The sequence below is a fragment of the Cetorhinus maximus genome, chromosome 1 (genome assembly GCF_964194155.1).
Source record: "Cetorhinus maximus chromosome 1, sCetMax3.hap1.1, whole genome shotgun sequence".
Classification (NCBI taxonomy): Eukaryota; Metazoa; Chordata; class Chondrichthyes; order Lamniformes; family Cetorhinidae; genus Cetorhinus; species Cetorhinus maximus.
This window is the reverse complement of record NC_135879.1, coordinates 11,817,300-11,839,184: the sequence shown is the minus strand read 5'-3', so window position 1 is coordinate 11,839,184 and position 21,885 is coordinate 11,817,300. Positions and strand designations below refer to the sequence as shown.

General features: G+C 42.8%; 1 protein-coding gene across 1 annotated transcript in view; it reads right to left on the bottom strand.

The window, feature by feature from the left end:
• The window catches only part of sgms2a (sphingomyelin synthase 2a), a 77,820-nt gene that overhangs the window by 15,321 nt on the left and 40,614 nt on the right, over positions 1–21,885 (bottom strand). Inside the window, exon 3 of the mRNA XM_078532296.1 lies at positions 15,946–16,686. Within this exon, the coding sequence (XP_078388422.1) occupies positions 15,946–16,379 (434 nt within the window). The 5' untranslated portion in view covers positions 16,380–16,686. The remainder of the gene's footprint in view (positions 1–15,945; positions 16,687–21,885) is intronic.

Below are 21,885 nucleotides of genomic sequence, written 5' to 3'. Positions count from 1 at the left end.
CCATATGCCTGACTGTTCCCAATATCCCACAAGATCTTGTCTCAGTTAACTTTCCATTTGTAGATGAAAATTGCAAACCTCTGTCACACAGCGCCTGTATTTTGCATCTTGCGGTTCACAGGGACCAACTCAGAAGACACCCTGAGACGCCGCTGGAAGATTCCCTTGTGCCCCAGTTGTTAACAGTTCAATTGCCTGATTGGCAAGAGACCAAATGTGCCGGTGACCCACAAGGGCTGGACTGTATAGAAAGAAATCATCACAAAAATCACACAGCCTGCCAATTCTGTCAGCTGTGTGCCAGATGGCTGCAAGGGACCCAGAGGGATGACAGAGGGTGAGACAATTGAATGGGAAGAGTGGGATTACACTGCGTGGTGTATCAAAGGGCGAGGGAGAAAGGAGAATTAGACTGGGGTAGAACATTAGATCATATAGGGGGGGATTGAGGGGGAAAGAGGGATCATATTGCGTGGATGTTAAAAGCTACGGGGAGTGAGCAGGAGACAGAAAATGGGGCCAGATTGCTAACTTTAGGATAGGGCAAGTGGTGCCACGTGCTCAGGTTCACAAGCAAGCGAAGGTGTTGCTGATTCCCAGTGCTCACAGCTATGGGCACGTGCAAGGGATCAGCCACATCTGCAGTTGACACCCAAGGTATTGAAGGCCTTCCCTCAACTGGTGTATCTCTCCCTCTCTCTCTACCCCCCTTGCCTATATCCTCCCCCACCCTGCCAGCCCCACCAAACACACCCTGCCAAAGACAGTGGCACCCCAGCACACCCAAAGCGTGCAGGACCAGGCAGACATACCATGTCACCCATTAAGGGTAACTGCAGAATCAGCAAGGGCAGGAGACAGGAGCTGGATTAGACCACAGGGCCCAATGAGCTGCTTCACCATGCCCGCCTACTCCCCAGATCACCTTAACTCCCGACACCGAAAAGCCTGTCTACACCAGCCTTAAATATAGTCAACAGTAGAGCATCGACAACCCTCCTGGGCAGAGAATTCCAAAGATTTACAGCTGTTTGAGTGAAGTAATTTCTTATCATCTCAGTCCTAAACGATCAGCCCCTTATCCTGAGACTAGGCCTTCATGTTTTAGATTCCCCAGCCAGCGGAAACAATCTCACAGCATCTGCCCCATCAAACCCCTTCAGAATTCTGCAGGCTTCAACGAGATAGCTTCAAAAGAGGCGGGGGCCTCAACTGGCTCAACGTCCAGATTGCTACAGGTGACTAGAAGTGAAAGTTGCAGGTGCGTGAGCAATATAAGTCAGCAGCCACAATGCGTCGGTGCTGCACCACTCGAAGGTGTCACAATTGGTTGTCCCAGGGCCACAGATTTGTAGATGGATCAAGTGGTGACAGGCGCTTCCTTCTGCAGATGCAGCTGATGAAACCTGTAAGACCCACTCAGTGAGGCAGAGGAGAGATTTGGTGATAACCATGGCACAGGGAGAGCCAAAATAAAGATGCAGCTCACTGCAGGGGTGCAACATGCATGGAGGTAAGGGAGGGAGGGAGGGACTCATGGAGGGAAATGTATCTGGGGAGCGCAAACAAGGCTAGCAATGACAAAATAAATGGTGGAAAACTGAGAAGTCTAGGAGAATAGAGGGAAAGTGAAGTGTCTGCAAGGTAGGTAGGTAAAGTATAATAAGATAAAACATAGGAGCAGAAATTAGGCCAATCGGCCCATTGAGCCTGCTCCGCCATTCAATCATGGCTGATAAGTTTCCCAACCCCATTCTCCCGCCTTCTCCGCGTAAACTTTGATCAAGAACCTAGAATCAAGAAAGTGGTTTAGAAGGTCTATGGGATACTTTCCTCTCTTTGTTAATGCACAAAATATAAGAGCAGGGAGGTTATACTAGAGCTGCACAAGACACTAGATGGATCACAGCCAGAGCAATGTGCGCTGTCTGGGCGCAGCATTACAGAAAGGATGTGGTTGAGCATCCTTCAGGTAGTGAAGGATGTGTTCTTTCCACACGTGTTAGGGCACAGGATTGGCAGGAAGGGGCCTAGGGAATACACCAGCATTAACAGGGGATTGTCCAAGAGTTTTTTTTTAATTCATTCATGGGATGTGGGCATCACTGGCTAGGTCAGCATTTATTGCCCATAACTAATTGCCCTTGAGAAGGTGGTGGTGAGCTGCCTTCTTGAACAGCTGCAGTCTCTGTGTTGTAGTTACACCCACAGCGCTGTTAGGGAGGAAGTTCCAGGATTTTGACCCAGCGACAGTGAAGGAACAACGAAATATTTCCAAGTCAGGATGATATGTGGCTGGGAGGGGAACTTCCAGGCGATGGTGTTCCCATGATTCTGCTGCCCTTGTCTTTCTATCCTAAGCCCAGCCATCTTCAGCTGCTTCACCAATGACTTTGCTTCCATCACAAAGTCAGAAGTGGGGTTGTCCGCTGATGATTGCATCATGTTCAGCACCATTCGCAACTTCTCACATACTGAAGCAGTCCATGTCCAAATGCAGCAAGGCTTGGGCAATGTCCAGGCTTGGACTAACAAGTGGCAAATAACATTCGCACCATACAGGTACCAAGCAATGACCATTGCCAATAGAAGAGAATTTAACCATCACCCCTTGACATTCAATGGCATTACTATCACTGGATACCCTACTAGCAACATCCTGGGGGGGTTACCATTTACCGGAAACTGAACCAACCATATTAGTACTGTGACTACAAGAGCAGGTCAGAGGCTAGGAATCTTACTGCAAGTAACTCACCTTCTGACTCCCCCAAAGCCTGTCCACCATCTATAAAACACAAGTCAGGAGTGTGATGGGTATGTGAGGAGTGTGCCAATTATCTATAGGGGTTTCCTGTGGAGTATGTGTCAGTATTTCCAGGGGTTCACAGGGAGTAGTGTAGTATTTACAGGACATCCATGGGGAGTATAGCAATATTTTGGGAGGGGGGGTTAAAAAAGAGGTCACATCCTGCTCCTCCTCGCCCCCACCCCTCCTTCTCCTTCTCACCCCCCCACTCTTGCTTCTCACCTCCCCACCCGCACACTCTTCCTTCTCACCCCCAACGAGATAGAGTGCATGAATGTGGAGTCTGTGTATTGTATCTCAGATCCAACCAGAGAGTGGAAATGTGGGCAGAGTGTGAGGTCAACACTCCAACACACAGTTTGAGGCAGCAGTTTGACAGCTGGATCTTAAGGAGGAAAGAAAGGGGGAAAAACACCACAGAGTCCTGCATCTGGATTCGGGGATAACGAAACAGATTCGAAATTCTCTGTTTAACTTAGCCAAAGTATGCCAAGATATCCAGTTATATTTAAAACACATCAGTACATGTGGTTTATAGTATTGAACATATATAATTTGTTTTTGTACTAAACCTGGTGTGAACTATAAATAATGATTGTGATCGCAGATGATCATACTTTCGATATATATTCATGTTTAGCATGGTTGTGGTGCCTGAGCAAAGCACAACTGTTTACTTATGTGACTAACAAATTAAATTGACATGGTCAAAGAATTACGAATGACAATGTTGTCTTTAAATACAAAGTGCAGTCGGTGAAACTAACAGATATGCCTGATAAATCAAAGCTACTGGATTAAGGGAAGAGAACACAGCTGTGACGATTTGAGCGGCACCATCTTTGGTCCTGGCCACTACTCCATCACCCGCAATGACATAACCAAGTAACACATACAAACTGCACATGCAGGGCCTTGGCAGCAAACACAGCCTTCCAGCAGCGCAGTGCACTATATATGCAATGTCTGTAAAGGGTCCAAACAGCCCATTTAAAAAATAAGTGTTTTAAAGGTTAAATTTGTCGATTGCACAAATTCAGGTAGGAAAGTAAGTTGTGAAGAGGACATAAGGAGACTGCAAATGGACATAGATAGGTTCAGTGAGTAGACAAAAATTTAGCAGATTGCATATCATGTTTGAAAATGTGAACTTGTCAGGAACTTTTGAGGTACAGAGGGATCTGGGTGTCCTAGTACAAAAGGTTTATATGCAGGTACAGCAAGTGATTAGGAAAGCAAATGGAATGTTGTCATTTATTGCAAGGGGAATGGAGTACAAAATTAGGAATGTTTTCCTACAGTTGTATAGGGTATTGGTGAGACCACATCTAGAATATGGTGTACAGTTTTGGTCTCCTTATTTAAGAAAGGAGATAATTGCATTAGCAGTTCAGAGAAGGTTCACTTGACTGTTACACGAGATGAGGGACTATCTTATGAGAAAAGATTGAACAAGTTGGCTCTGGATCCATTGTTGTTTAGAAAATTGAGAGGTGATCTTATTGAAGCATACAAGATCCTGAGGAGACTTGACAGGCTGGATGAAGGGATGTTTCCCCTTGTGGGAGAGACTAGAACCAGGGGACACAGTTCAAAAATAAGAGGGCTTCCATATAACACTGAGATGAGAACATTTTCCTCTGAGGGTTGTAAGCCTGTGGAACTCTCTTCCCCAGACAGTGATGGAGGCAGGCTCATTGAATATTTTTAAGACTGAGGTAGATAGATTCTTGACTAACAAGGGAATCAAAGGGTATTGTGGATAGGCAGGATAACGGTGTTGAGGCAATAATCAGATCAGCCATGATTTTATTGACTGGAGGAGCAGGCTCAAGGGGTCAAATAGCCTACACCCAATTCATACGTTCATACAAGGCAAAAGTTCCATTCTGAGTCAGTGTATGGGGTGACTGACTAGAAACCACAGGTCCCATTTCTCAGCATGGCCTCAGCTGGAAAATCAAGAGCTAAAGAAAAATCATCCAGGGCTCCTGTTTACAATTACACTCCATTGGATCTCTGTTGCAAGAGCAAACCTTTGACTAAGTGATAGCATTCTTGTCCGAAAGTCAGAAAATCTGGAGTTCAAAGCCTGCTCTGGACTGCCTTGGTGAGTAGAGACTGGAGCTCAGGCTCGAAATTCTGGGTCAACATCCAGCAAGATACTCTCATCTGGTTGTATGGGTGGTCCTTCCTCATCATTTGGGTTATGGGAAAATCTTTACACCATATAGGACAGACGAACTACTCTAACGCTAGCCACGGAAGATGATCAACAGCTGTGGTAGTCCTCATAGTTACTTAAATGAAGACATTCTGTCCTTGTATAGTCTCATTTCCAACTGCGTACCGGTAACAAAAGCCAAGAACCTGGCAGCAAAACCAAATGTGAAGCCAGATTCAAAAACAGTCAGCTTTAATCAGCTGTTCTCACCATTAAGTACAGGAGCAAAGTGGAGGGCAGGTCAAGAAATGAATTGCATTAAATGGTTGGTGCCCTTAATGCCCTTAAATAACCTTAATATTACCAACGCATCCACTAACACTATAGCCACCTCCTTACCAAGGAGGTGGCTATATGGATAGTCAATGCATTGGTGGTTTTGATTCAAAATTCTATAGATTCTGGAAAGGTCCCTGCAGACTGGAAAGTAGCAAATGTAACCCCACTATCTAAGAAGTTAGGGAAGAGAGAAAATGGAGAACTACAGACCTGTTAGTTTGAAGTCAGTAGTAGGGAAAATGTCCGAATCTATCAAAAAGGATGTGTTAACGAGACACTTAGAAAATAATGATAGGATTGGACAGAGTCAGCATGGACTTATGAAAGGGAAATCATGTTCAACAAACTTGATGGATTTATTTGATGATGTTACTTGTCACAAAGGAGAACCACTGGATGTTTTGTATTTGGATTTTCAGAAGGCTTTTGATAAGGTCCCACACAAGAGGTTGGTAAACAAAATTGGATCACATGGAATTGGGGGTAATACACTGATTTGGATTGAAAATTGGTTAATAGACAGAAAACAGAGTAGGAATAAACAGGTCATTCTCAGGATGGCAGGCTGTTACTAGTGGAGTACCACAAGGATCAGTGCTGGGGCCACAGCTGTTCACAATCCATATCAATGATTTGGATGTGGGAACCAAATGTAATATTTCCAAATTTGCTGATGACATAAAACTAGGAGGAAATGTAAGTTATGAGGAGGATGCAAAGAGGCTTCAAGGGGACCTGGACAGACTAAGTGAAGGGGAAATAACATGGTGGATGGAATACAATATGAATGAATAAGCGCAAAGTTATCCACTTCGGTAAAAAAAAGAAAAAGAAAGGCAGAGTATTTCTTAAATGGTGAGAGTTGGGATGTCCAAAGGGGCCTGGGTGTCCTTGTTCATGAGTCACTAAAAGCTAGCAGGCAGGAACAGCAAGCCAATTAGGAAGGTAAATAGTATGTTGACCTTCATCACAAGGGGATTTGCGTACAGAAGTAAAGCTGTCTTGCTGCAATTGTACAGGGCCTTGGTGAGACTGCACCTGGAGTATTGTGTACAGTTTTGGTCTCCTTATCTAAGGAAGGATATACTTGCCATAGAGGGAGGGCAACAGATGTTCACCTGACTAATCCCCGGATGGTGGGATTGTCTTACAAGGAGAGATCGAGGAAACTGGCCCAGTATTCTCTAAAGTTTTGAACAATGCGAGGTGATCTCATTGAAACTTACAGAATTCTTACAGGGAGTCACAGAGTGGATGTGGATAGAGTGTCTCTCCTGGCTGGTGAGTCTAGAACCAGGGGTCACAGTCTCAGGATAAGGGGCAGGCCATTTAAGACTGAGATGAGGAAGCATTTCTTCACTCAGAGGGTGATGAACCTTTGGAACTCTCTACCCCAGAGGGTTTTGGAAGCTCAAATCGTTGATCATGTTTGAGACAGAAATCGATAGATTTTTGGATATTAAAGACATCAAGGGATATGGGGATAGCATGGGGAAGCGGTGTTGAGGTAGACAATCAGGCATGATCTAATTGAATGGCAGCGCAGGCTCGACAGGCCGAATGGGTCATTTCTGCTCTTATGTTCCTATATGAGGCCTTTGCAATTGATGCTTCTTGTGATGACAAATGGTTGTCACCATGTATGCAATATAGGGGTCGGTCTGGGATTTGCAAGGATGGTGTAAGTGGACTGGACAAATATGGACTAAACTTCTCGCTAGCCCCAAATCCCTCACTGTTCCAAAATTTCACTCTGCTACAAGACCCTAAAGGTCAAATACTATGTTAAAATTATTCACTGTAACTCCTGATGCTGACCGGTTAGGTGCCTTGGTTCATGTGTACTCGGATTACACGACGTTCACCGGCTCCCACTGCTGGCATCATTGGTGTGCGCCTTTCAGTCAGTGCCAGTAGTGCTTTGTGCCTGTGTGGTGACTTCACAGACCAGTGATTGTTGGCCACTCACTCAAGCCATGCGTTCTTACTCTGGGTAACAGTATGCCAGACACTTCACCACCACCTCGCGCTGTCTGCAGCTTGGGCAGCCATCCTGTAAATTGTGATATGATATGTATGTACCTTTAAGGGAGCACATTTTAAACTGCTGTCCATCACTATCTGCTACAAGGCAAGGTGTGATCTATAAACCCATGATTCTGTAGATAGAATACAGCAGCAGTCCTTAGGATCAGACATGTCTACATAACCGCCCAGTTAACATTGTTGATTTTGAGTCTTACCTTCAAATAAAGAAGCCACATTATTGTATTACCAATCCTTGTTGTGTAATTGGTACACTTGCAATTAATAGAAGAACCCAGCACTAACCTGCTCCTTCTGCCACCTTTTGCTTGCCCCAATTCCCAAGCCCCTGCCAGCCCTCTTCTGAACCCCGTACTGTGCTTTGGTCCATTCTCCAGCCTTTGCCAGCCATGCTCTATTGGGTTCTATCTTGCTCCCTCCTAGGGCTCGGCACCTCAACTGACAGACCCCCTCCATTTCTATTTGTTTTTCCTACACCTGTGCCACTTTGAAGCAGGAAGCTGCCTAAGATATCACTGGTTTTAACATCACAGGCACGTGGGGGGAGTGCGGCATCGCCAAAATCACCCAAAATTCTTATGTCCCCAAGCACTTCCTGAATAAAAAATAGACTTCCCGTGGTGACCTGGGCTGGTTTTTAATGGAGGCAAAAGGGATCTCACCCTCTGGCTGGAGAGATGGTAAGAGCCCCATGTCACCTACCTTTGAGAAGGCCTGCTGAAGTACCCACTGACATAATTGCCAATCAGGTACTTAACTGGGCAGTGGCAGGCTTTTCATAGAAACAGAAAAATAGAAATAGGTTATTCAGCCCTTCAAGCCTGCTCCACCATTCAATATGATCGTGGCTGATCCTCTATCTCAATGCCATACCCCTTGATGCCTTTAAAGTCTAGAAATATATTTCCTTCTTAAATATATTCAGTGGCTTGGCCTCCACCATCCTCTGTGGTAGAGAATTCCACAGGTTCACCAGCCTTGGAGTGAAGAAATTTCTCATCTCAGTCCTAAATGGTCCACCCCGTATCCTGAGACTGTGACCCCTTATTCTAGATACCCCCAGCCAAAGGAAACATCATCCCTGCATCCAGTCTGTCCAGCCCTGTCAGAATTTTATGTTTCAGTTAGATCCCCTCCCATTTTTCTAAACTCCAGTGAATGAAGGCTTAATCAACCCAATCTCTCCTCATATGACAATCCTGCCATCCCAAGAATCAGTCTGGTGAACCTTTGCTGCACTCCCTCTATGGCAAGTATATCCCCTCTTAGGTAAGGAGACCAAAACTGCACACAATACTCAACGTCTGGTTTCACCAAGGCCCTTTACAGCTACAGTAAGACATCCTTGCTCCTGTACTCAAGTCCTCTCACAATGAAGGCCAACATGCCATTTGCCACCTTGACTGCTTGCTGCACCTGCATGCTTGCTTTCAGTGATTGGTGTACTTGGACACCCAGGTCCCTTTGCACATCAACATTTCCCAATCTATCACCATTTAAATAATACTCTGCCATTCTGTTTTTCCTACCAAAAGTGGATAACTTCACACTTATCCATGTTATACTGCATCTGCCATGTATTTGCCCACTCACTCAACTTGCCTAAATTGCCATGAAACCTCAACATACTCACCACCACTCACATTCCCACCTAGTTTTGAGTCATCAGCAATCTTGGAAATATTACATTTGGTTCCCTCATTCAAATCATTGATATATATTGTGAATAGCTGGGGCCCAAGCACTGATCCCCGTGGTAACCCACTAGCCTGCCATTCTGAAAAGACCCATTTATTCCCACTGTTTCCTATGTGCTAACCAATTCTCAATCCATGCCAATATATTAACCCCAATCCCATGTGCTTTAACTTTTGCACACTAACCTCTTATGTGGGACTTTATCAAAAAAACTTTCTGAAAATCCAAATACACCACATCCACTGGTTCTCTCTCATCTATTCTGCTGGTCACGTCCTCAAAAAACTCCAGTAGGTTTGTCAAACATAATTTTTCTTTTATAAATCCATGTTAACTTTGTCTAATCGCGTTCATATTTTCTAAGTGTCCTGTTATCACATCCTTTATAATACTATAGCATTTTCCCTACCACTGATGTTGGGCTAACTAGTCTGCAATTCCCTATTTTTTCCCCTCCCTCCTTTTTTAAATAATGGGGTTATATTTGCTAATCTGCCGGGACTGTTCCAGAATCTACAGAATTTTGGAAGATGACAACGAACCCATCCACTATTTCCATGGCCACCTCCTTTGGTACCCTGGGATGTAGATTATCAGGCCCTGGGGATTTATCGGCTTTCAGTCCCTGGGATCAAGAACCTCAGGGGCAGAAATCCCATCCCTGACAGCTGCCGACCAGATGCCAGCAGCTGTGCATTGCTCAGCAACACCACTGGGAAGGCAGTGGTTGCTGTCAGTAATGTACCCACCCGAGGGCCAGGATTGCCAAGGATCCCAGGCTGCAGGTGAGTGATGGCTGGGGCTGGCGGGTGTCACAGGGTAAATGCAGACCCCCATTTGCTGGGTTGCTTGATCAGGCACTAAGTTCCTGACAATGAGGGATGCCAGAATGTATTAACACATTCTGCTTTCTTACCTTTATCAGCACCTTCTTTAGTCCTCATCACGACCATTAACACTCCCTTTGTCTTGTGTCCATGACATCTTTGTCAATCTCTCCTTAGCCCCCACCTATCACTGACCTTCTAACTTGCTTTACCTGCTCCACCTCCCCCCCTTAAACAGTATAAATTCCATCACATTTCTACTTCTCTTTAAGTCAGAGTCATATGGATTCGAAACGTTAACTCTGTTTCTCTCTCTCCACAGATGCTGCTAGACCTGCTGAGTTTTTCCAGCATTTTCTGTTTTTGTTTCAGATTTCCAGCATCCGCAGTATTTTGCTTTTATCTTACTTATCCTGTTTGAATCCAGCTGGATTTATGCCCTCAAAACATCTCATCTGCCAGCACTTTTCATTTCCTGCCCTTTGGAAATTTAAGCTTGCTGAAAAGTTTCTAAAAAAATGATTAAGCGGATTAGATCATTCCCTTTAAGTTAACATTAAAAGGCCCTAGCATGTATCTTTGCTCACTAGTAATGTTCTTGCCTTGGAGGTAGACAGTTATGGGTTCAAGCTTAACTCCAGAGACTTGAGCAACTAACCCAGGCTAACATTAGAAGCAACATCTTTCGGATGAGACATTAAACAAAGTGTACCCTCTCAGATGGACATAAGAGACCACACGGCACTATTTGAAGAGCGGCTCGGGAGTTTGCATATTGCCCTGGTCAATATTTATTCCTCCACCAACATCTATAAACAGGGCTCTGATGAAAGGTCATCGACCCGAAACCTAAACTCTGTTTCTTTGTCCACAAATGCTGCCAGACCTGCTGAGCATTCCCAGCTTTTTCTGATTTTGTTTCTTAAAACAGATTATTTGTTTGATTATTATTTGTTGGAGCTTGCCGCATGCAAATTGGCTGAACTCTTTCTTACCATACAACAGTGACTACACTTCAACATTGCTTCATTTGTTGCAAAGTCAAGGAGACCTTTCTTTAAAATCATTAAACAAAATACAGGATATCTCACAAGAGGGCTTTTAGTCTCAACAGCCCAGCTAACAAACTGTAAGATGCCACCACTTTGTGCCTTGACTGATTTTCCCTTTACTTGCAGATGTCATCTCCAGATGTGTTGAGTCCGTTAGGTTCTGGGTGATAGCCAAAGGAATGCTTATGTTGATCATAACAACCTCCCACTCTAATGCATCTTTCACCCTGGTAGCCAAATGTATTTTAAATAAAACAGATTTTGCTTCTCTTACTCTGTGCGCTATTCCAAAAAAGAAAAAGATTCCCCCCCATCCCCCACTAAATTTACTTCACATTTTGCCCTCTGGTCCTACATTCTAGAAGGAATTTTGGTTTTTGGATACCAAGATTCTGAAAGGCACAATATAAATGCCAGCTCTTTCCTTCTTTCGGCAGCTTTGTGCTGCTTTCTTCTGGTAGCTGACAGTCTTTCAACAGATGGCACAGGACCTGCCAACATGTGCCAGCAGTCCATCTTTTACACAGCCAGGCAGCACTTCAGACAAGAATGGCAGCTTGTCTCAGGCAAAAATTAGCACTGCTCCCTAATTTCCTCTGCCCCGGTCATGTTATTATAATGATATAATACCTTGGGCTTATTTACTGTACAAGAAACAGGGCGATCACTCATGAGGGATTCGGTAAACACATTGTGGGCTAACTTATTAAGTCTAGGTGCATGAGAACAGATATAAAGTGAACAGAAAGCTTAAAGACATCAGCACCAGAGCTGTGTGCGCGCGTTCTGCTCAAAGCAAAAGTGGAACTAAGACTGGATCACATGACATTTCCCCCCTCATGATGTCATGCTGATATCCTTTAAAAGGAATATTACAACACCCCCAATCTGTAAATGCTGCTCCCATGTTCCAGTGGCCAGGAATTCCCACCTGCACAGTCTATAGTGGAGTTTTGTTCTCTTAGAGCAACATCTTCAGCTGAGGGCAAAGAGAGGATGGGGGAGGGGTGGAGATAACACAATGTGAATTGGGAAGAGAGCACAAATAAATGGTTACATGCTAGTTTTGAACTGCAGTGCTAAGGAAACCAACAATTTCTCTGCTAGAAAGGCCAAATCCCTTTTTTATTGCCACAAGCTTATGCCATCCAAGAAAAGGATTGTTAGAGATAATTACTAACAAAGTTATGATAAGCCTTTGCCAATGCTCTCTCAATATAATTTCACGTCATATGCACTAGGCAAGTCAACAGCCTTTACTAGGGTATTGCCCTTTAGACCCTACATATCAGAGGCAACAAGAATATCCTTGTTTCTCCGTCTCTTTGTCCTCCTGATCAAACAATATTGCTACAAACCAACACAACTACAGACACAGACTAAGCTCAAAAACAGTCACCTGGGACAAGTAACGAGGTGGGGGGATTCAAACCTTAGCTTCAGAAGGTGAGGGCTCGAGAGAGAAAAAGTTCAAGGAGAACTTTTTCTTAAATCATTAAACAACATACTGGATATCTCACAAGAGGGCTTTTAGTTTCAACAGCCCAGCTAACAAACCACAAGATACTGCCACTTTGTGCCTTGACTGATTTTCCCTTTGCTTGCAGATGTCATCTCCAGATGTGTTGAGTCTGTTAGGTTCCTAACTAGCTGGATGATATCCAAAAGAATGCTCATAGTGATCATAAAAATCTTCCACTCTAATGCATCTTTCACCCTGGTACCTAAATATATTTTAAGTAAACAGAGGTTTTGCTTCTCTTACTCTGTGTGCTATTCCAAACAAGTAAAAAGGATTTTTTTTTCCCCTCTCATCTTGCCCTCTGCCCTACATTCTAGAAAGAATTTTGCTTTTTACACGACCACAGCATTGGCTCAGTGGCAGCACTCACCATGGATACAGAAGGTCATAGGTTCAACTCCCATTCCGGAGACTTGATCAAACAAGCCAAGTCCAATGGGGCGCTGAAGGAGTGCAGCACTGTCAGACATGTTGTCTTTCAAATGAGTTGTTAAATGGATACCATGGCACTACTTGAAGAGGAGCAGGAGAATTCTTTTAGTGTCCTAGTCAACCTTTTACAACAAACATCACAAAAATATTGTTGTTTGTAGGTGGCTGTGCACAATTTGGCTGCCATATTTCCTACTTTGATTACACTTCAAAAGGATTTCATTGGCTGTAAAGCACTTTGAAATGTCCTGAGGTCAGCATGATGCTATATAAATGCAAGTTCTTTCCTTCCCATTGGTATTCAACTTTCACTTTATTGGGGGGCAGCTTCTAAAGATTTGAATACACTCTTAGGATTGCTCGCAAATACTGGCCTACCCTATACCAACTTTTGAAAAAGTGTCAGCTATGCAGAGGTAAGCAATTTTAAAGTTGCAAATTCTTATTTTTCTGCATTTATATAGCACCTTTCATAACCTCAGGACTATGTCCTAAAGTGCTTTATAGGCAAGGAAGTATTCCTGAGACGCTGTCATGATTGTAAGGCAGAAAATTACAATCCTATGACCTTCTGTATCCACGGTGAGTGCTGCCACTGAGCCAATTTAAACAGCCCAAGGACCCTGAAAAGGCAGTAAAGTAGTTTGCTTTATTAATATGTATTCCAAAAGGAATCGTGTACGAACACACCAACAAAATCAGAAAGCAAACCAACAAGAAGGGTCTTTGGAAACGCCAGTTTGAAAACTCATACCATACCTACAACAAGGTTTTATACCTAAATTAAGGCTTATTCCCTTAACAATCTTATTTCTAGACTGTAGGTATTAAATTTCTCACTCTACCATCATAATCCATATTCTTTATACATGGGATGCATTTTATTGCCCTTTTCTCCACTCTTACATCAGGTCAACTTTGACAATCTTTCCTACCCTTTCCAATCCCAATGTCTTTGGCTTTTTATTACAAAGACTGGAATGAGATGTTACATTTGTCATACCAAACCCTCATGTTTGAAGGGCACCATTACCACACAGACTTTGCACATCTGGCAGCCATACTGCCATTTCTGTTTGCTTTGTCAGCTAGTGTCTCACATTGTGCAGAGCTCGACAGAACAGGCCACATCATGTCAAATTTGTCATCCAGGTGACTGACACTGAGACATGGAGGCCTACTATTTAATATTGCTAAACAGCTGCAGGCATTAGCTCAGCCCAACATCAACAGCACAAATACTTACGGCTTACAGAAAGACCTCAGTGTCTGACAAACAATTTGCCAAATCAACTAGTACATGGACACACAGGTGCAGAGTTCCCATAATGAAGAAAAACCTGCACCTCACAATTTAGTTACGATCAAAAGTATTGCTACCAAGCTGAAAACTCCAGTCAGCCACGTTAGAATAAGGACCAAAATTATCCAGTGATGTAAGTGTACAGAAATTGGCCTACATTATGCTTTGAATTAGCAAAGGGTGAAAAATTGACATGGAAAATGTGTGCATACAGAATTTATTGTTTGTGCCTATAAGTAGCTGACTAAAATGAAGAAAAATCAGAAACAAGCCATTATAAGCCATTGCAGGCTTTCTGCCAGGCATCAGGTCCAATTGGGACATTCTGTTGTTTATCAGTTTGATTCTAACTCAAAGCCAACACAGTCCACCCCCATATCCACATAGATTACCCTTTATGGAATATTGCATCACAGTGTGCACATCATTGGACTAGTAATCCAGAGGCCCTGGTTAATGGTCTGTGGATACAGGTTCAAATCTCACCCACAACAGCTGGTGGAATTTAAATTCAATTAATTATAAAAATCTAGAATTGAAAGCCAGTCTCAGTAATAGTGACCATGGAACTAGCATCGATTGTCATAAAAACCCATCAGGTTCACTAACGTCCTTTAGGGAAGGAAATCTGCCATCCTTACCTGGTCTGGCCGACCTGTAACTCCAGATCCACAACAATGTGGTTGACTCTTAACTGCCCTCTGAAATGGCATTACGAGCCACTCAGTTGTAGCAATCAGGGATGGGCAACCAACCCTCATTTTTGAAGGTAGAATGCAATATTCCCTCTAAGTGCATAACCACAAGGTAATTGGGAATGTGCCACATAAAAGTTATATTCCTGTCAAGGTGCACACATGCATCGTAACGGGATCGTGCAGTGCAGCAAGGTGCACACATGCATCGTAACGGGATCGTGCAGTGCAGCAAGGTGCACACATGCATCGTAACGGGATCGTGCAGTGCAGCAAGGTGCACACATGCATCGTAACGGGATCGTGCAGTGCAGCAAGCTGGGCGTGCACAGCAAAGAGAAGTTAAAGGGAACATTGGTAGCATGTCTTAAGGCAAGAACACAAAATGAGATGAGGGAAGATTTTTTCTGCCCCCACTCCTGAAATCTATTTACAGCAAATCTTGTGCTTATCCAGCTGGAAGATCAGAGTGCTGGGAAAAGGAACACTTTTGCTAGCCTTGTGTCAAGAACTTGAGTTAACTGCAGAACAACTAGATGCAAAATGAAGCTCTCTCCGCTCGATTTCAATAATGTACCTAAGGTCTATTTCAGAGGAATGGCCTGGCTATACAACTGTTTCTTTCTCAGATTTACACACCAGACATCAATTAAGGCCCTTGGGTGAGGTTCCCCACAAATTTTATCCTATACACCTTCACTAGATATCAGAAACATAATCCCTGAAACACTGCTATTATCAGCAAAGAAGAAAGACTTTTATTAAGGTAGTCTGGCCTAAGTTCAGTGCCAGAGATGAAAGGACAGTTACTAACTAATGCCCCCAACCTCTATTTCCATTCATTCCCAATCAAATAACTAAATTACAATGAGAAATATCTATCTAGACCATGAAACAGCTTTAGGTGGTTCAATGTCATAAGGAACTCTGGAACAACACATTTGTTTCGTATTCTTGATAGGTCTCCCTACTGTTGAATTGCGAGCAGTTGGAAGCATTCATGTCTTATGACGGCAATGTCAATCACTCGATGAATTACTTGCTAACGAATCACTCACCGGTATCGATGAAGCAACCATTGGATTGTCCAGAGGCCAACAAGAATCAAACCATTGACTTCCGAAACCTTGAAAGCCCACTCAACACGGTCCACATAGTCAAAGAATGTATCGGGTAGTGGAGGATTCTTCTCTTTGGGAGGGACTCTTTCGTGCACAACAGTGATCATGACACTCGTCATAATCAAATTGAACAGTGCATAAACAAAGGCGACACCAGTTTTCCACCACTCCATTGGAAGTTTACAGTTTGCATCTGATAAGGAGATTTGAATATAATCCTTTGGACTTTTCCTGATGCCATTTGGTAAACTACTAGACTTGGTGCCCTCATTGCAGACGGGGAGTAACGTGGACCTGGCATGACCACTGGAAGGCATGCTCTGCTGATCGTTTGCGTGTTCTTCAAACTGTAATATCTCAATTACTTCCATCAATGTCTGAGCTTTGATAGTCAAATAAAAAAATAGAAACCATGCAAAATTATCATAATTGTCGCAAGCTCTTATCCTTTTCTTTTTAAATAAAAAGAAAGATCAGCAAAACTTTGTAGTACGGGCACGATTATTCACAGTAAACCAGTCCATTGATTGGAGGCGATTGTCATGAAGTGCAGCATTTAGTGAGATCCCAAAAGTAACCAACTGTTCACAAGCAGAACAGCTTCCAGAGTAGAGACTGTAGCAGGGGTATCCAAAGCAGTGCAATGTTTGCCTCATTCCACTCCCATTAAAATCTCATCTGTGAAAAGAAACACAGAAATAAGCATCCATTGTTTTGAACAGTTGTATTATGTTGGAAAACCTCACACATGTACGCAGGCAAAAATAACTTTACCCAGCCCCAAATGTTCTTCCCATGTGCTGGATACTAACTGTTGGAATGCCATTTGTTGGATGATCATCCTTCAGCATATAGTTCAAATGCATGTTCTCCCTGTGAGAGGCTAAGCAGTGCCTAAAGGGAGGTTAATACACTGCAAAAAAGGGAGGGGCATCACAACTGATAGTGATCCTGCCCTCACCCAACACTTCCACAGCAACCAAAGATGATGATCACAAGCAGGAATCCTGGTCTTTTCCAAACCCAGAGCTACTATGACCCAGGTCACTTTCATTGGCCTGCGAATGAATGAGCTCAGCAATGTGCAGGAATTCAATTTCCTGATCTATTTGGCTCAGTTCCACTTCCAGCAATGCACTGACTAGCTTCACACTCATGGGAAGTTCTGTGGATTTGTTTTTAAACTCAGGCCATAAAAATAGCAACCCAGAAAGCTCACCACTAAATATTTAGTAACTGTCACGTAGTCTTAGCATATAATTAAATAAAAGGAACACTAGATATGTTTGCAATTCATGCATTTCAATCTAAATGCATATTAGAAGAAATCACATCTCCAAAAATAGGTCAGTCATTGATTACAAGGAGGGTTAAAGAAATTTAGCTGCATTATGCTCAAGTCTGCTGTCAGCACTCTCACCCAAGTCAGAAGGTTGTGGGCTCAGGCCCCACGCTCAGGCTTGAGCACATAATCAGGCTGATACTTCTGTACAAGACAACTGGAACGTTGTAGTGTTGGAGGTGCCACCTCCATCAAACTGGGACCCATCGAACCGTTCAGGTGAAATGTTGGTGATCCCACGGCATTATTCAAAGAGCAGGGGAGCTCCCCTTATGCCTTTCCAACTCTCAACCAACACCAAAAACAGAATCATTGATTATTTATTGCATCCCTGTTTGTGGAACCCTGCGATGCTCAAAAGGTTTCCTATGTGACTACACTGTAACAAAGTAATTCTTTGGCATGATGATATTCTGAGGTTGTGAAAAGTGCTTTATAAATGCAAGTTCTTTGATTCTTTTCTTCTTGTATTTTCAGATCATTTCTGGAGTCAGCTATGCCAACTTTTCCTTTGGAACGCATAACAATCAAAAGGAGGAACCAGTTCATCCATTTTCTGGTGGCACTGGTTGATCAATTTTGGATTCCCTCTTCTTCTTTGATTAGCGTTAAAGGATATTTTAGTTCCACCCGAGACACTTAAGTATCTCACCAGAAGGAAACAGCACCTGCAACAACCTGGCACTCATTTAGCATTGCATTGGGATGTCAGCCCAAATTAAACGATCGACTTCCGAACCTACAACCTTCTGAATCAGAGGCATTTTTGTTTGTGGGACCATGCTCTGCACAGGATGGCTGCCGTGTTTCCCTGTATTACAACACTTCAAAAGTACTTCACTAGCTTTGGGACATCTTGGAGATTGAGAAAGATATTACATAAATATAATAAATTCTTTCTCCCCTCTGCCTTTAACAGCTGCATTGACTTCTAATTCAGAGATTATTCCAGCAATTTGAATGGATTAACATTCTACAAATTACTATAAACTAACTGCTAACTCAGCAATATGGATCGAAAGAGGTACTAGTATAGCGGCAGCAAATCAGGAATAAAGATAACTAGAGACAACTTGAAGCCAGTTCCTGTGCACATAACGTTGGATTGTTGGGATGTGACTGTTAAGTTGCCACTTGATCAAACTGGTCATATGTCTAAATATATAATCATGGATGAGTAATGTAACAAACTTTGTGGAAGTACTGCCCCTTACATTGCCACCAACTGCTAATTTTATCAAGGATGCAATGAAATATTCATGAAAAAAATTTTTAGTTTTAGGTCATGTTGTGTTAAGCTGAGCCTAGTTAATGCAGTGTTTGGGTATTTTTGAATGATGTTCCATGGAAGTAAGTTGAATTCAGACAACAAATTACTGCTCTGGTTCTCATATGCTGACAAATTGCATTATAAATAATTGTTTGGTAGTGTAGAACTAGTATTGCTGAGAAAGAGACTTACGCAGACGACAGTTGCTGGAAACCTTTTTTCGAAGCTCTCCGCCTTGCACTCATCAGGACAATTCATATGAATACCAATGCAAGGGAAAACAACAAATTTATACTGTATGAGAAGAGAGTGCTGACTGGTTGGCACTCTGGTTGAGGTGTAGCTATGGAGAATGCACCAGTTGATGGTGACCGACAGTTACCTGCCAAGCATTGTTTGAAATTTCAATAACTGAAACAAAATAAGTGACAGCCGTTCACTGGTTCATTCCTCAGGGCAATGCCTTGGCCAGAGTCAAGATGAAAAGCTTCAACAAAACATCTCTCTTTTTCAGCAATACAAAATGCATTATCCTCAAATGCAGGAGCAATGAAACAAAGCATTGTTAGTAATACATCAAATTGTACTCTGTTCAGTCTCTAATTTTTTCTGGTCAAAAAAGAGTTAAATTGTGATTAGCTAGTGCTTATTTAGTTTGTGCTGGTTGCCAAGCACTTTTCTTTGAAAAGAATTATTGGCTTATGTATGATGACTCAAGGGCTAATGAGGCAGCATACATAAAATCCTTGGAAAAAAACTCAGTTCCAATTTATTATTCAGACAGTGTCATCACTGTAGATCACTTAGGTTGATTACTCCTCAAGCACTCCCAAAGATGGCAAAATTTATTGCTTAAAACTCCAAGTACAAGTATCAGTTGAAAGAATTTAAACACATGCTGTCCAAGGGTATAATGCTCCAGATCGTACATGAGACACAATCTTTTAAATAACAAGTAAATTTTAGCCTTCACTCAACAAATATTCGCAAGCAAGTCCAAAATACACATCTTATAATTCTGGAGGAGAATTAACTTTGCAACTTAACTGCTTTACGATTTGGTTTTAATGCTATATGCCTTAGCATTAGCGTCAAGCTATGATTAGCTCAGGAATAAACCAAATTTTTGACCATTTTTAAAAAGCAAAGTTTCAAAACTGTTTCTCAATGGAGAGACTAATTTAATGCCAACATCTGGAAAATGTTGTACCCAGGTCTTTCTACCAGCCTCCCACTCCTGCTGGCACTGCCTGTTTCAGCTCCTTAACAGCTAGCTTGTTAAGTCATTTAGCAGCCACACCCTCTAGCAAGATGAACAAGTTGGAATTCATTTCACCTCCAATGTAGTTTAATTTTAATTTTATTAACTCCAGTTGCCAAAGCAAGATTGCCAAGTTAGCTAACGGTCACAGCAACCCTAGTCAAGCCACAATTCCACTTATCCCTGCCTTTCTTACAGGTTAATTAGCAGATGATGGCAACTCAATTTTGCAGTGCAGTCTTCTTAAAAGGAGACAAAATAGCACACCATCTTTTATATTGTGTGTGCGTGGGTGGATGTAGAGCGAGTGCGTGTGTCTAAATAGAAATGGAACACTCCAGAGAAAAAAAATAAATAAATCGCCGGTTCACTTACATTTCAAAAATATGTCACTATTTCTAGGTGAAAGTTGACAACAGATGGACTTTATTTTCTCATTTGTTCTGCACGTGCTGGCAGCATGCTAAGGGCCTCATTCAGCCATGGCCATAGATAAGCAATGACCTTGGAAGGCCTCACCGCCTCAGCAAACACCCACACGTGAATGCTTTCCTTTGAGGATCACTAGATAGTGATCAGGAGCAGGAGCCCTGGCTGATGTTCTCCTCCCTATTCCACCCACGTTTGTTCACCAGAATTGGGAGTTTCTAAGATTATGGGAGTAGATATTATAATCTTTTATTTCTATGGTGCTTATGCTGCTAACAGTCACAAAGAAATCTTCGACAGTCCCTTTAAAACCTTCGGTCTAGAAGGATGAGGGCAGCAAAGTATATGGGACCACCATCTCTACCATGCAAGTTCCCCTTCAAGTCACTCACTATCCTGACTTGGAGATATATCACTGTTCCTTCACTGTCGCTGGGTGAAAATCCTGGAACTCCCTCTGTAACAGCACTGTGGGTGTATCTACACCACATGGATTGCAGTAGTCCATTCATTGCCTACCCCTTTCCTGAACCACTGCAAGTTCTTGTCAACGATGCCTGCCTCCCATGAACTAATAGAAAAACCAAACCAAAAACTTAGTCATGACTATAAAAGGAAGTACATTTTCCAAATGAAAATATTGCTTCCAAATTTGTATTTCCCCTGTAGCAACTGGAATCCCTTTCCACAAAAACTGTGACTCACACATACAACAGATGCTGGAAAACTTTGTTAACTCACCAACTTAAATCATGCATAAAATGTAGAGTTGTTGACTCGAGCCAGTGACTTGGGCACAAGTCTGATTGGATTCAATTTTTTTTTTGAGTTATGACTTATTTTTCCACAGGCAAGTCGATTTGTGACTTGACTTGGACAAAATTAACCTGGCAACATTCCTCAGTTTAAAAAGAAAATTGCATTTCTTTTTAACCCTGGTACAGTACAGTCAATTGATGTTTCGGCACAAACCACGATTAGTGTAATCCAGCACAGGTTGCGATTTCCTCCTACGCTATCCCGCCCATTGCCACTGCTGATTGGATGCTTTGGAAGCTGGACTGCCAGATCCACAACAGCGATTGGCCAAGCAGCTTGTCAGAGGTTATCAGTCCGAGTGTCATAGAGTCTGGAAAGAGGCCCTTCGGCCCATTGTGTCCCTGCCGGTCTTCAAGCCCCTATCTACTCTCATCCCATTTTCCAGCACTTGGCCCATAGCCTTGTATGCTATGGCGTTTCATCTAAGTACGTCTTAAATGTTATGAGGGTTCCTACCGCTACCGCCCTTTCAGGCAGTGAGTTCCAGATACCACTCACCATCTGGGTGAAAATATTTTTTCTCAAATCCTCTCTAAACTTCCTGCCCCTTACCTTAAATCTATGCCCCCTAGTTATTGACCCCTCTATTAAGGGGAAAAGTTTCTTCCTATCTACCCTGTCTATGCCCCTCATAATTTTGTACAAAATCAAGTCCTCCCTCAGCCTTCTCTGCTCCAAGGAAAACAACCCCCCTGTCTAGTCTCTCTTCATAGCTGAAACACTCCAACCCAGGCAACATCCTGGTGAATATCCTCT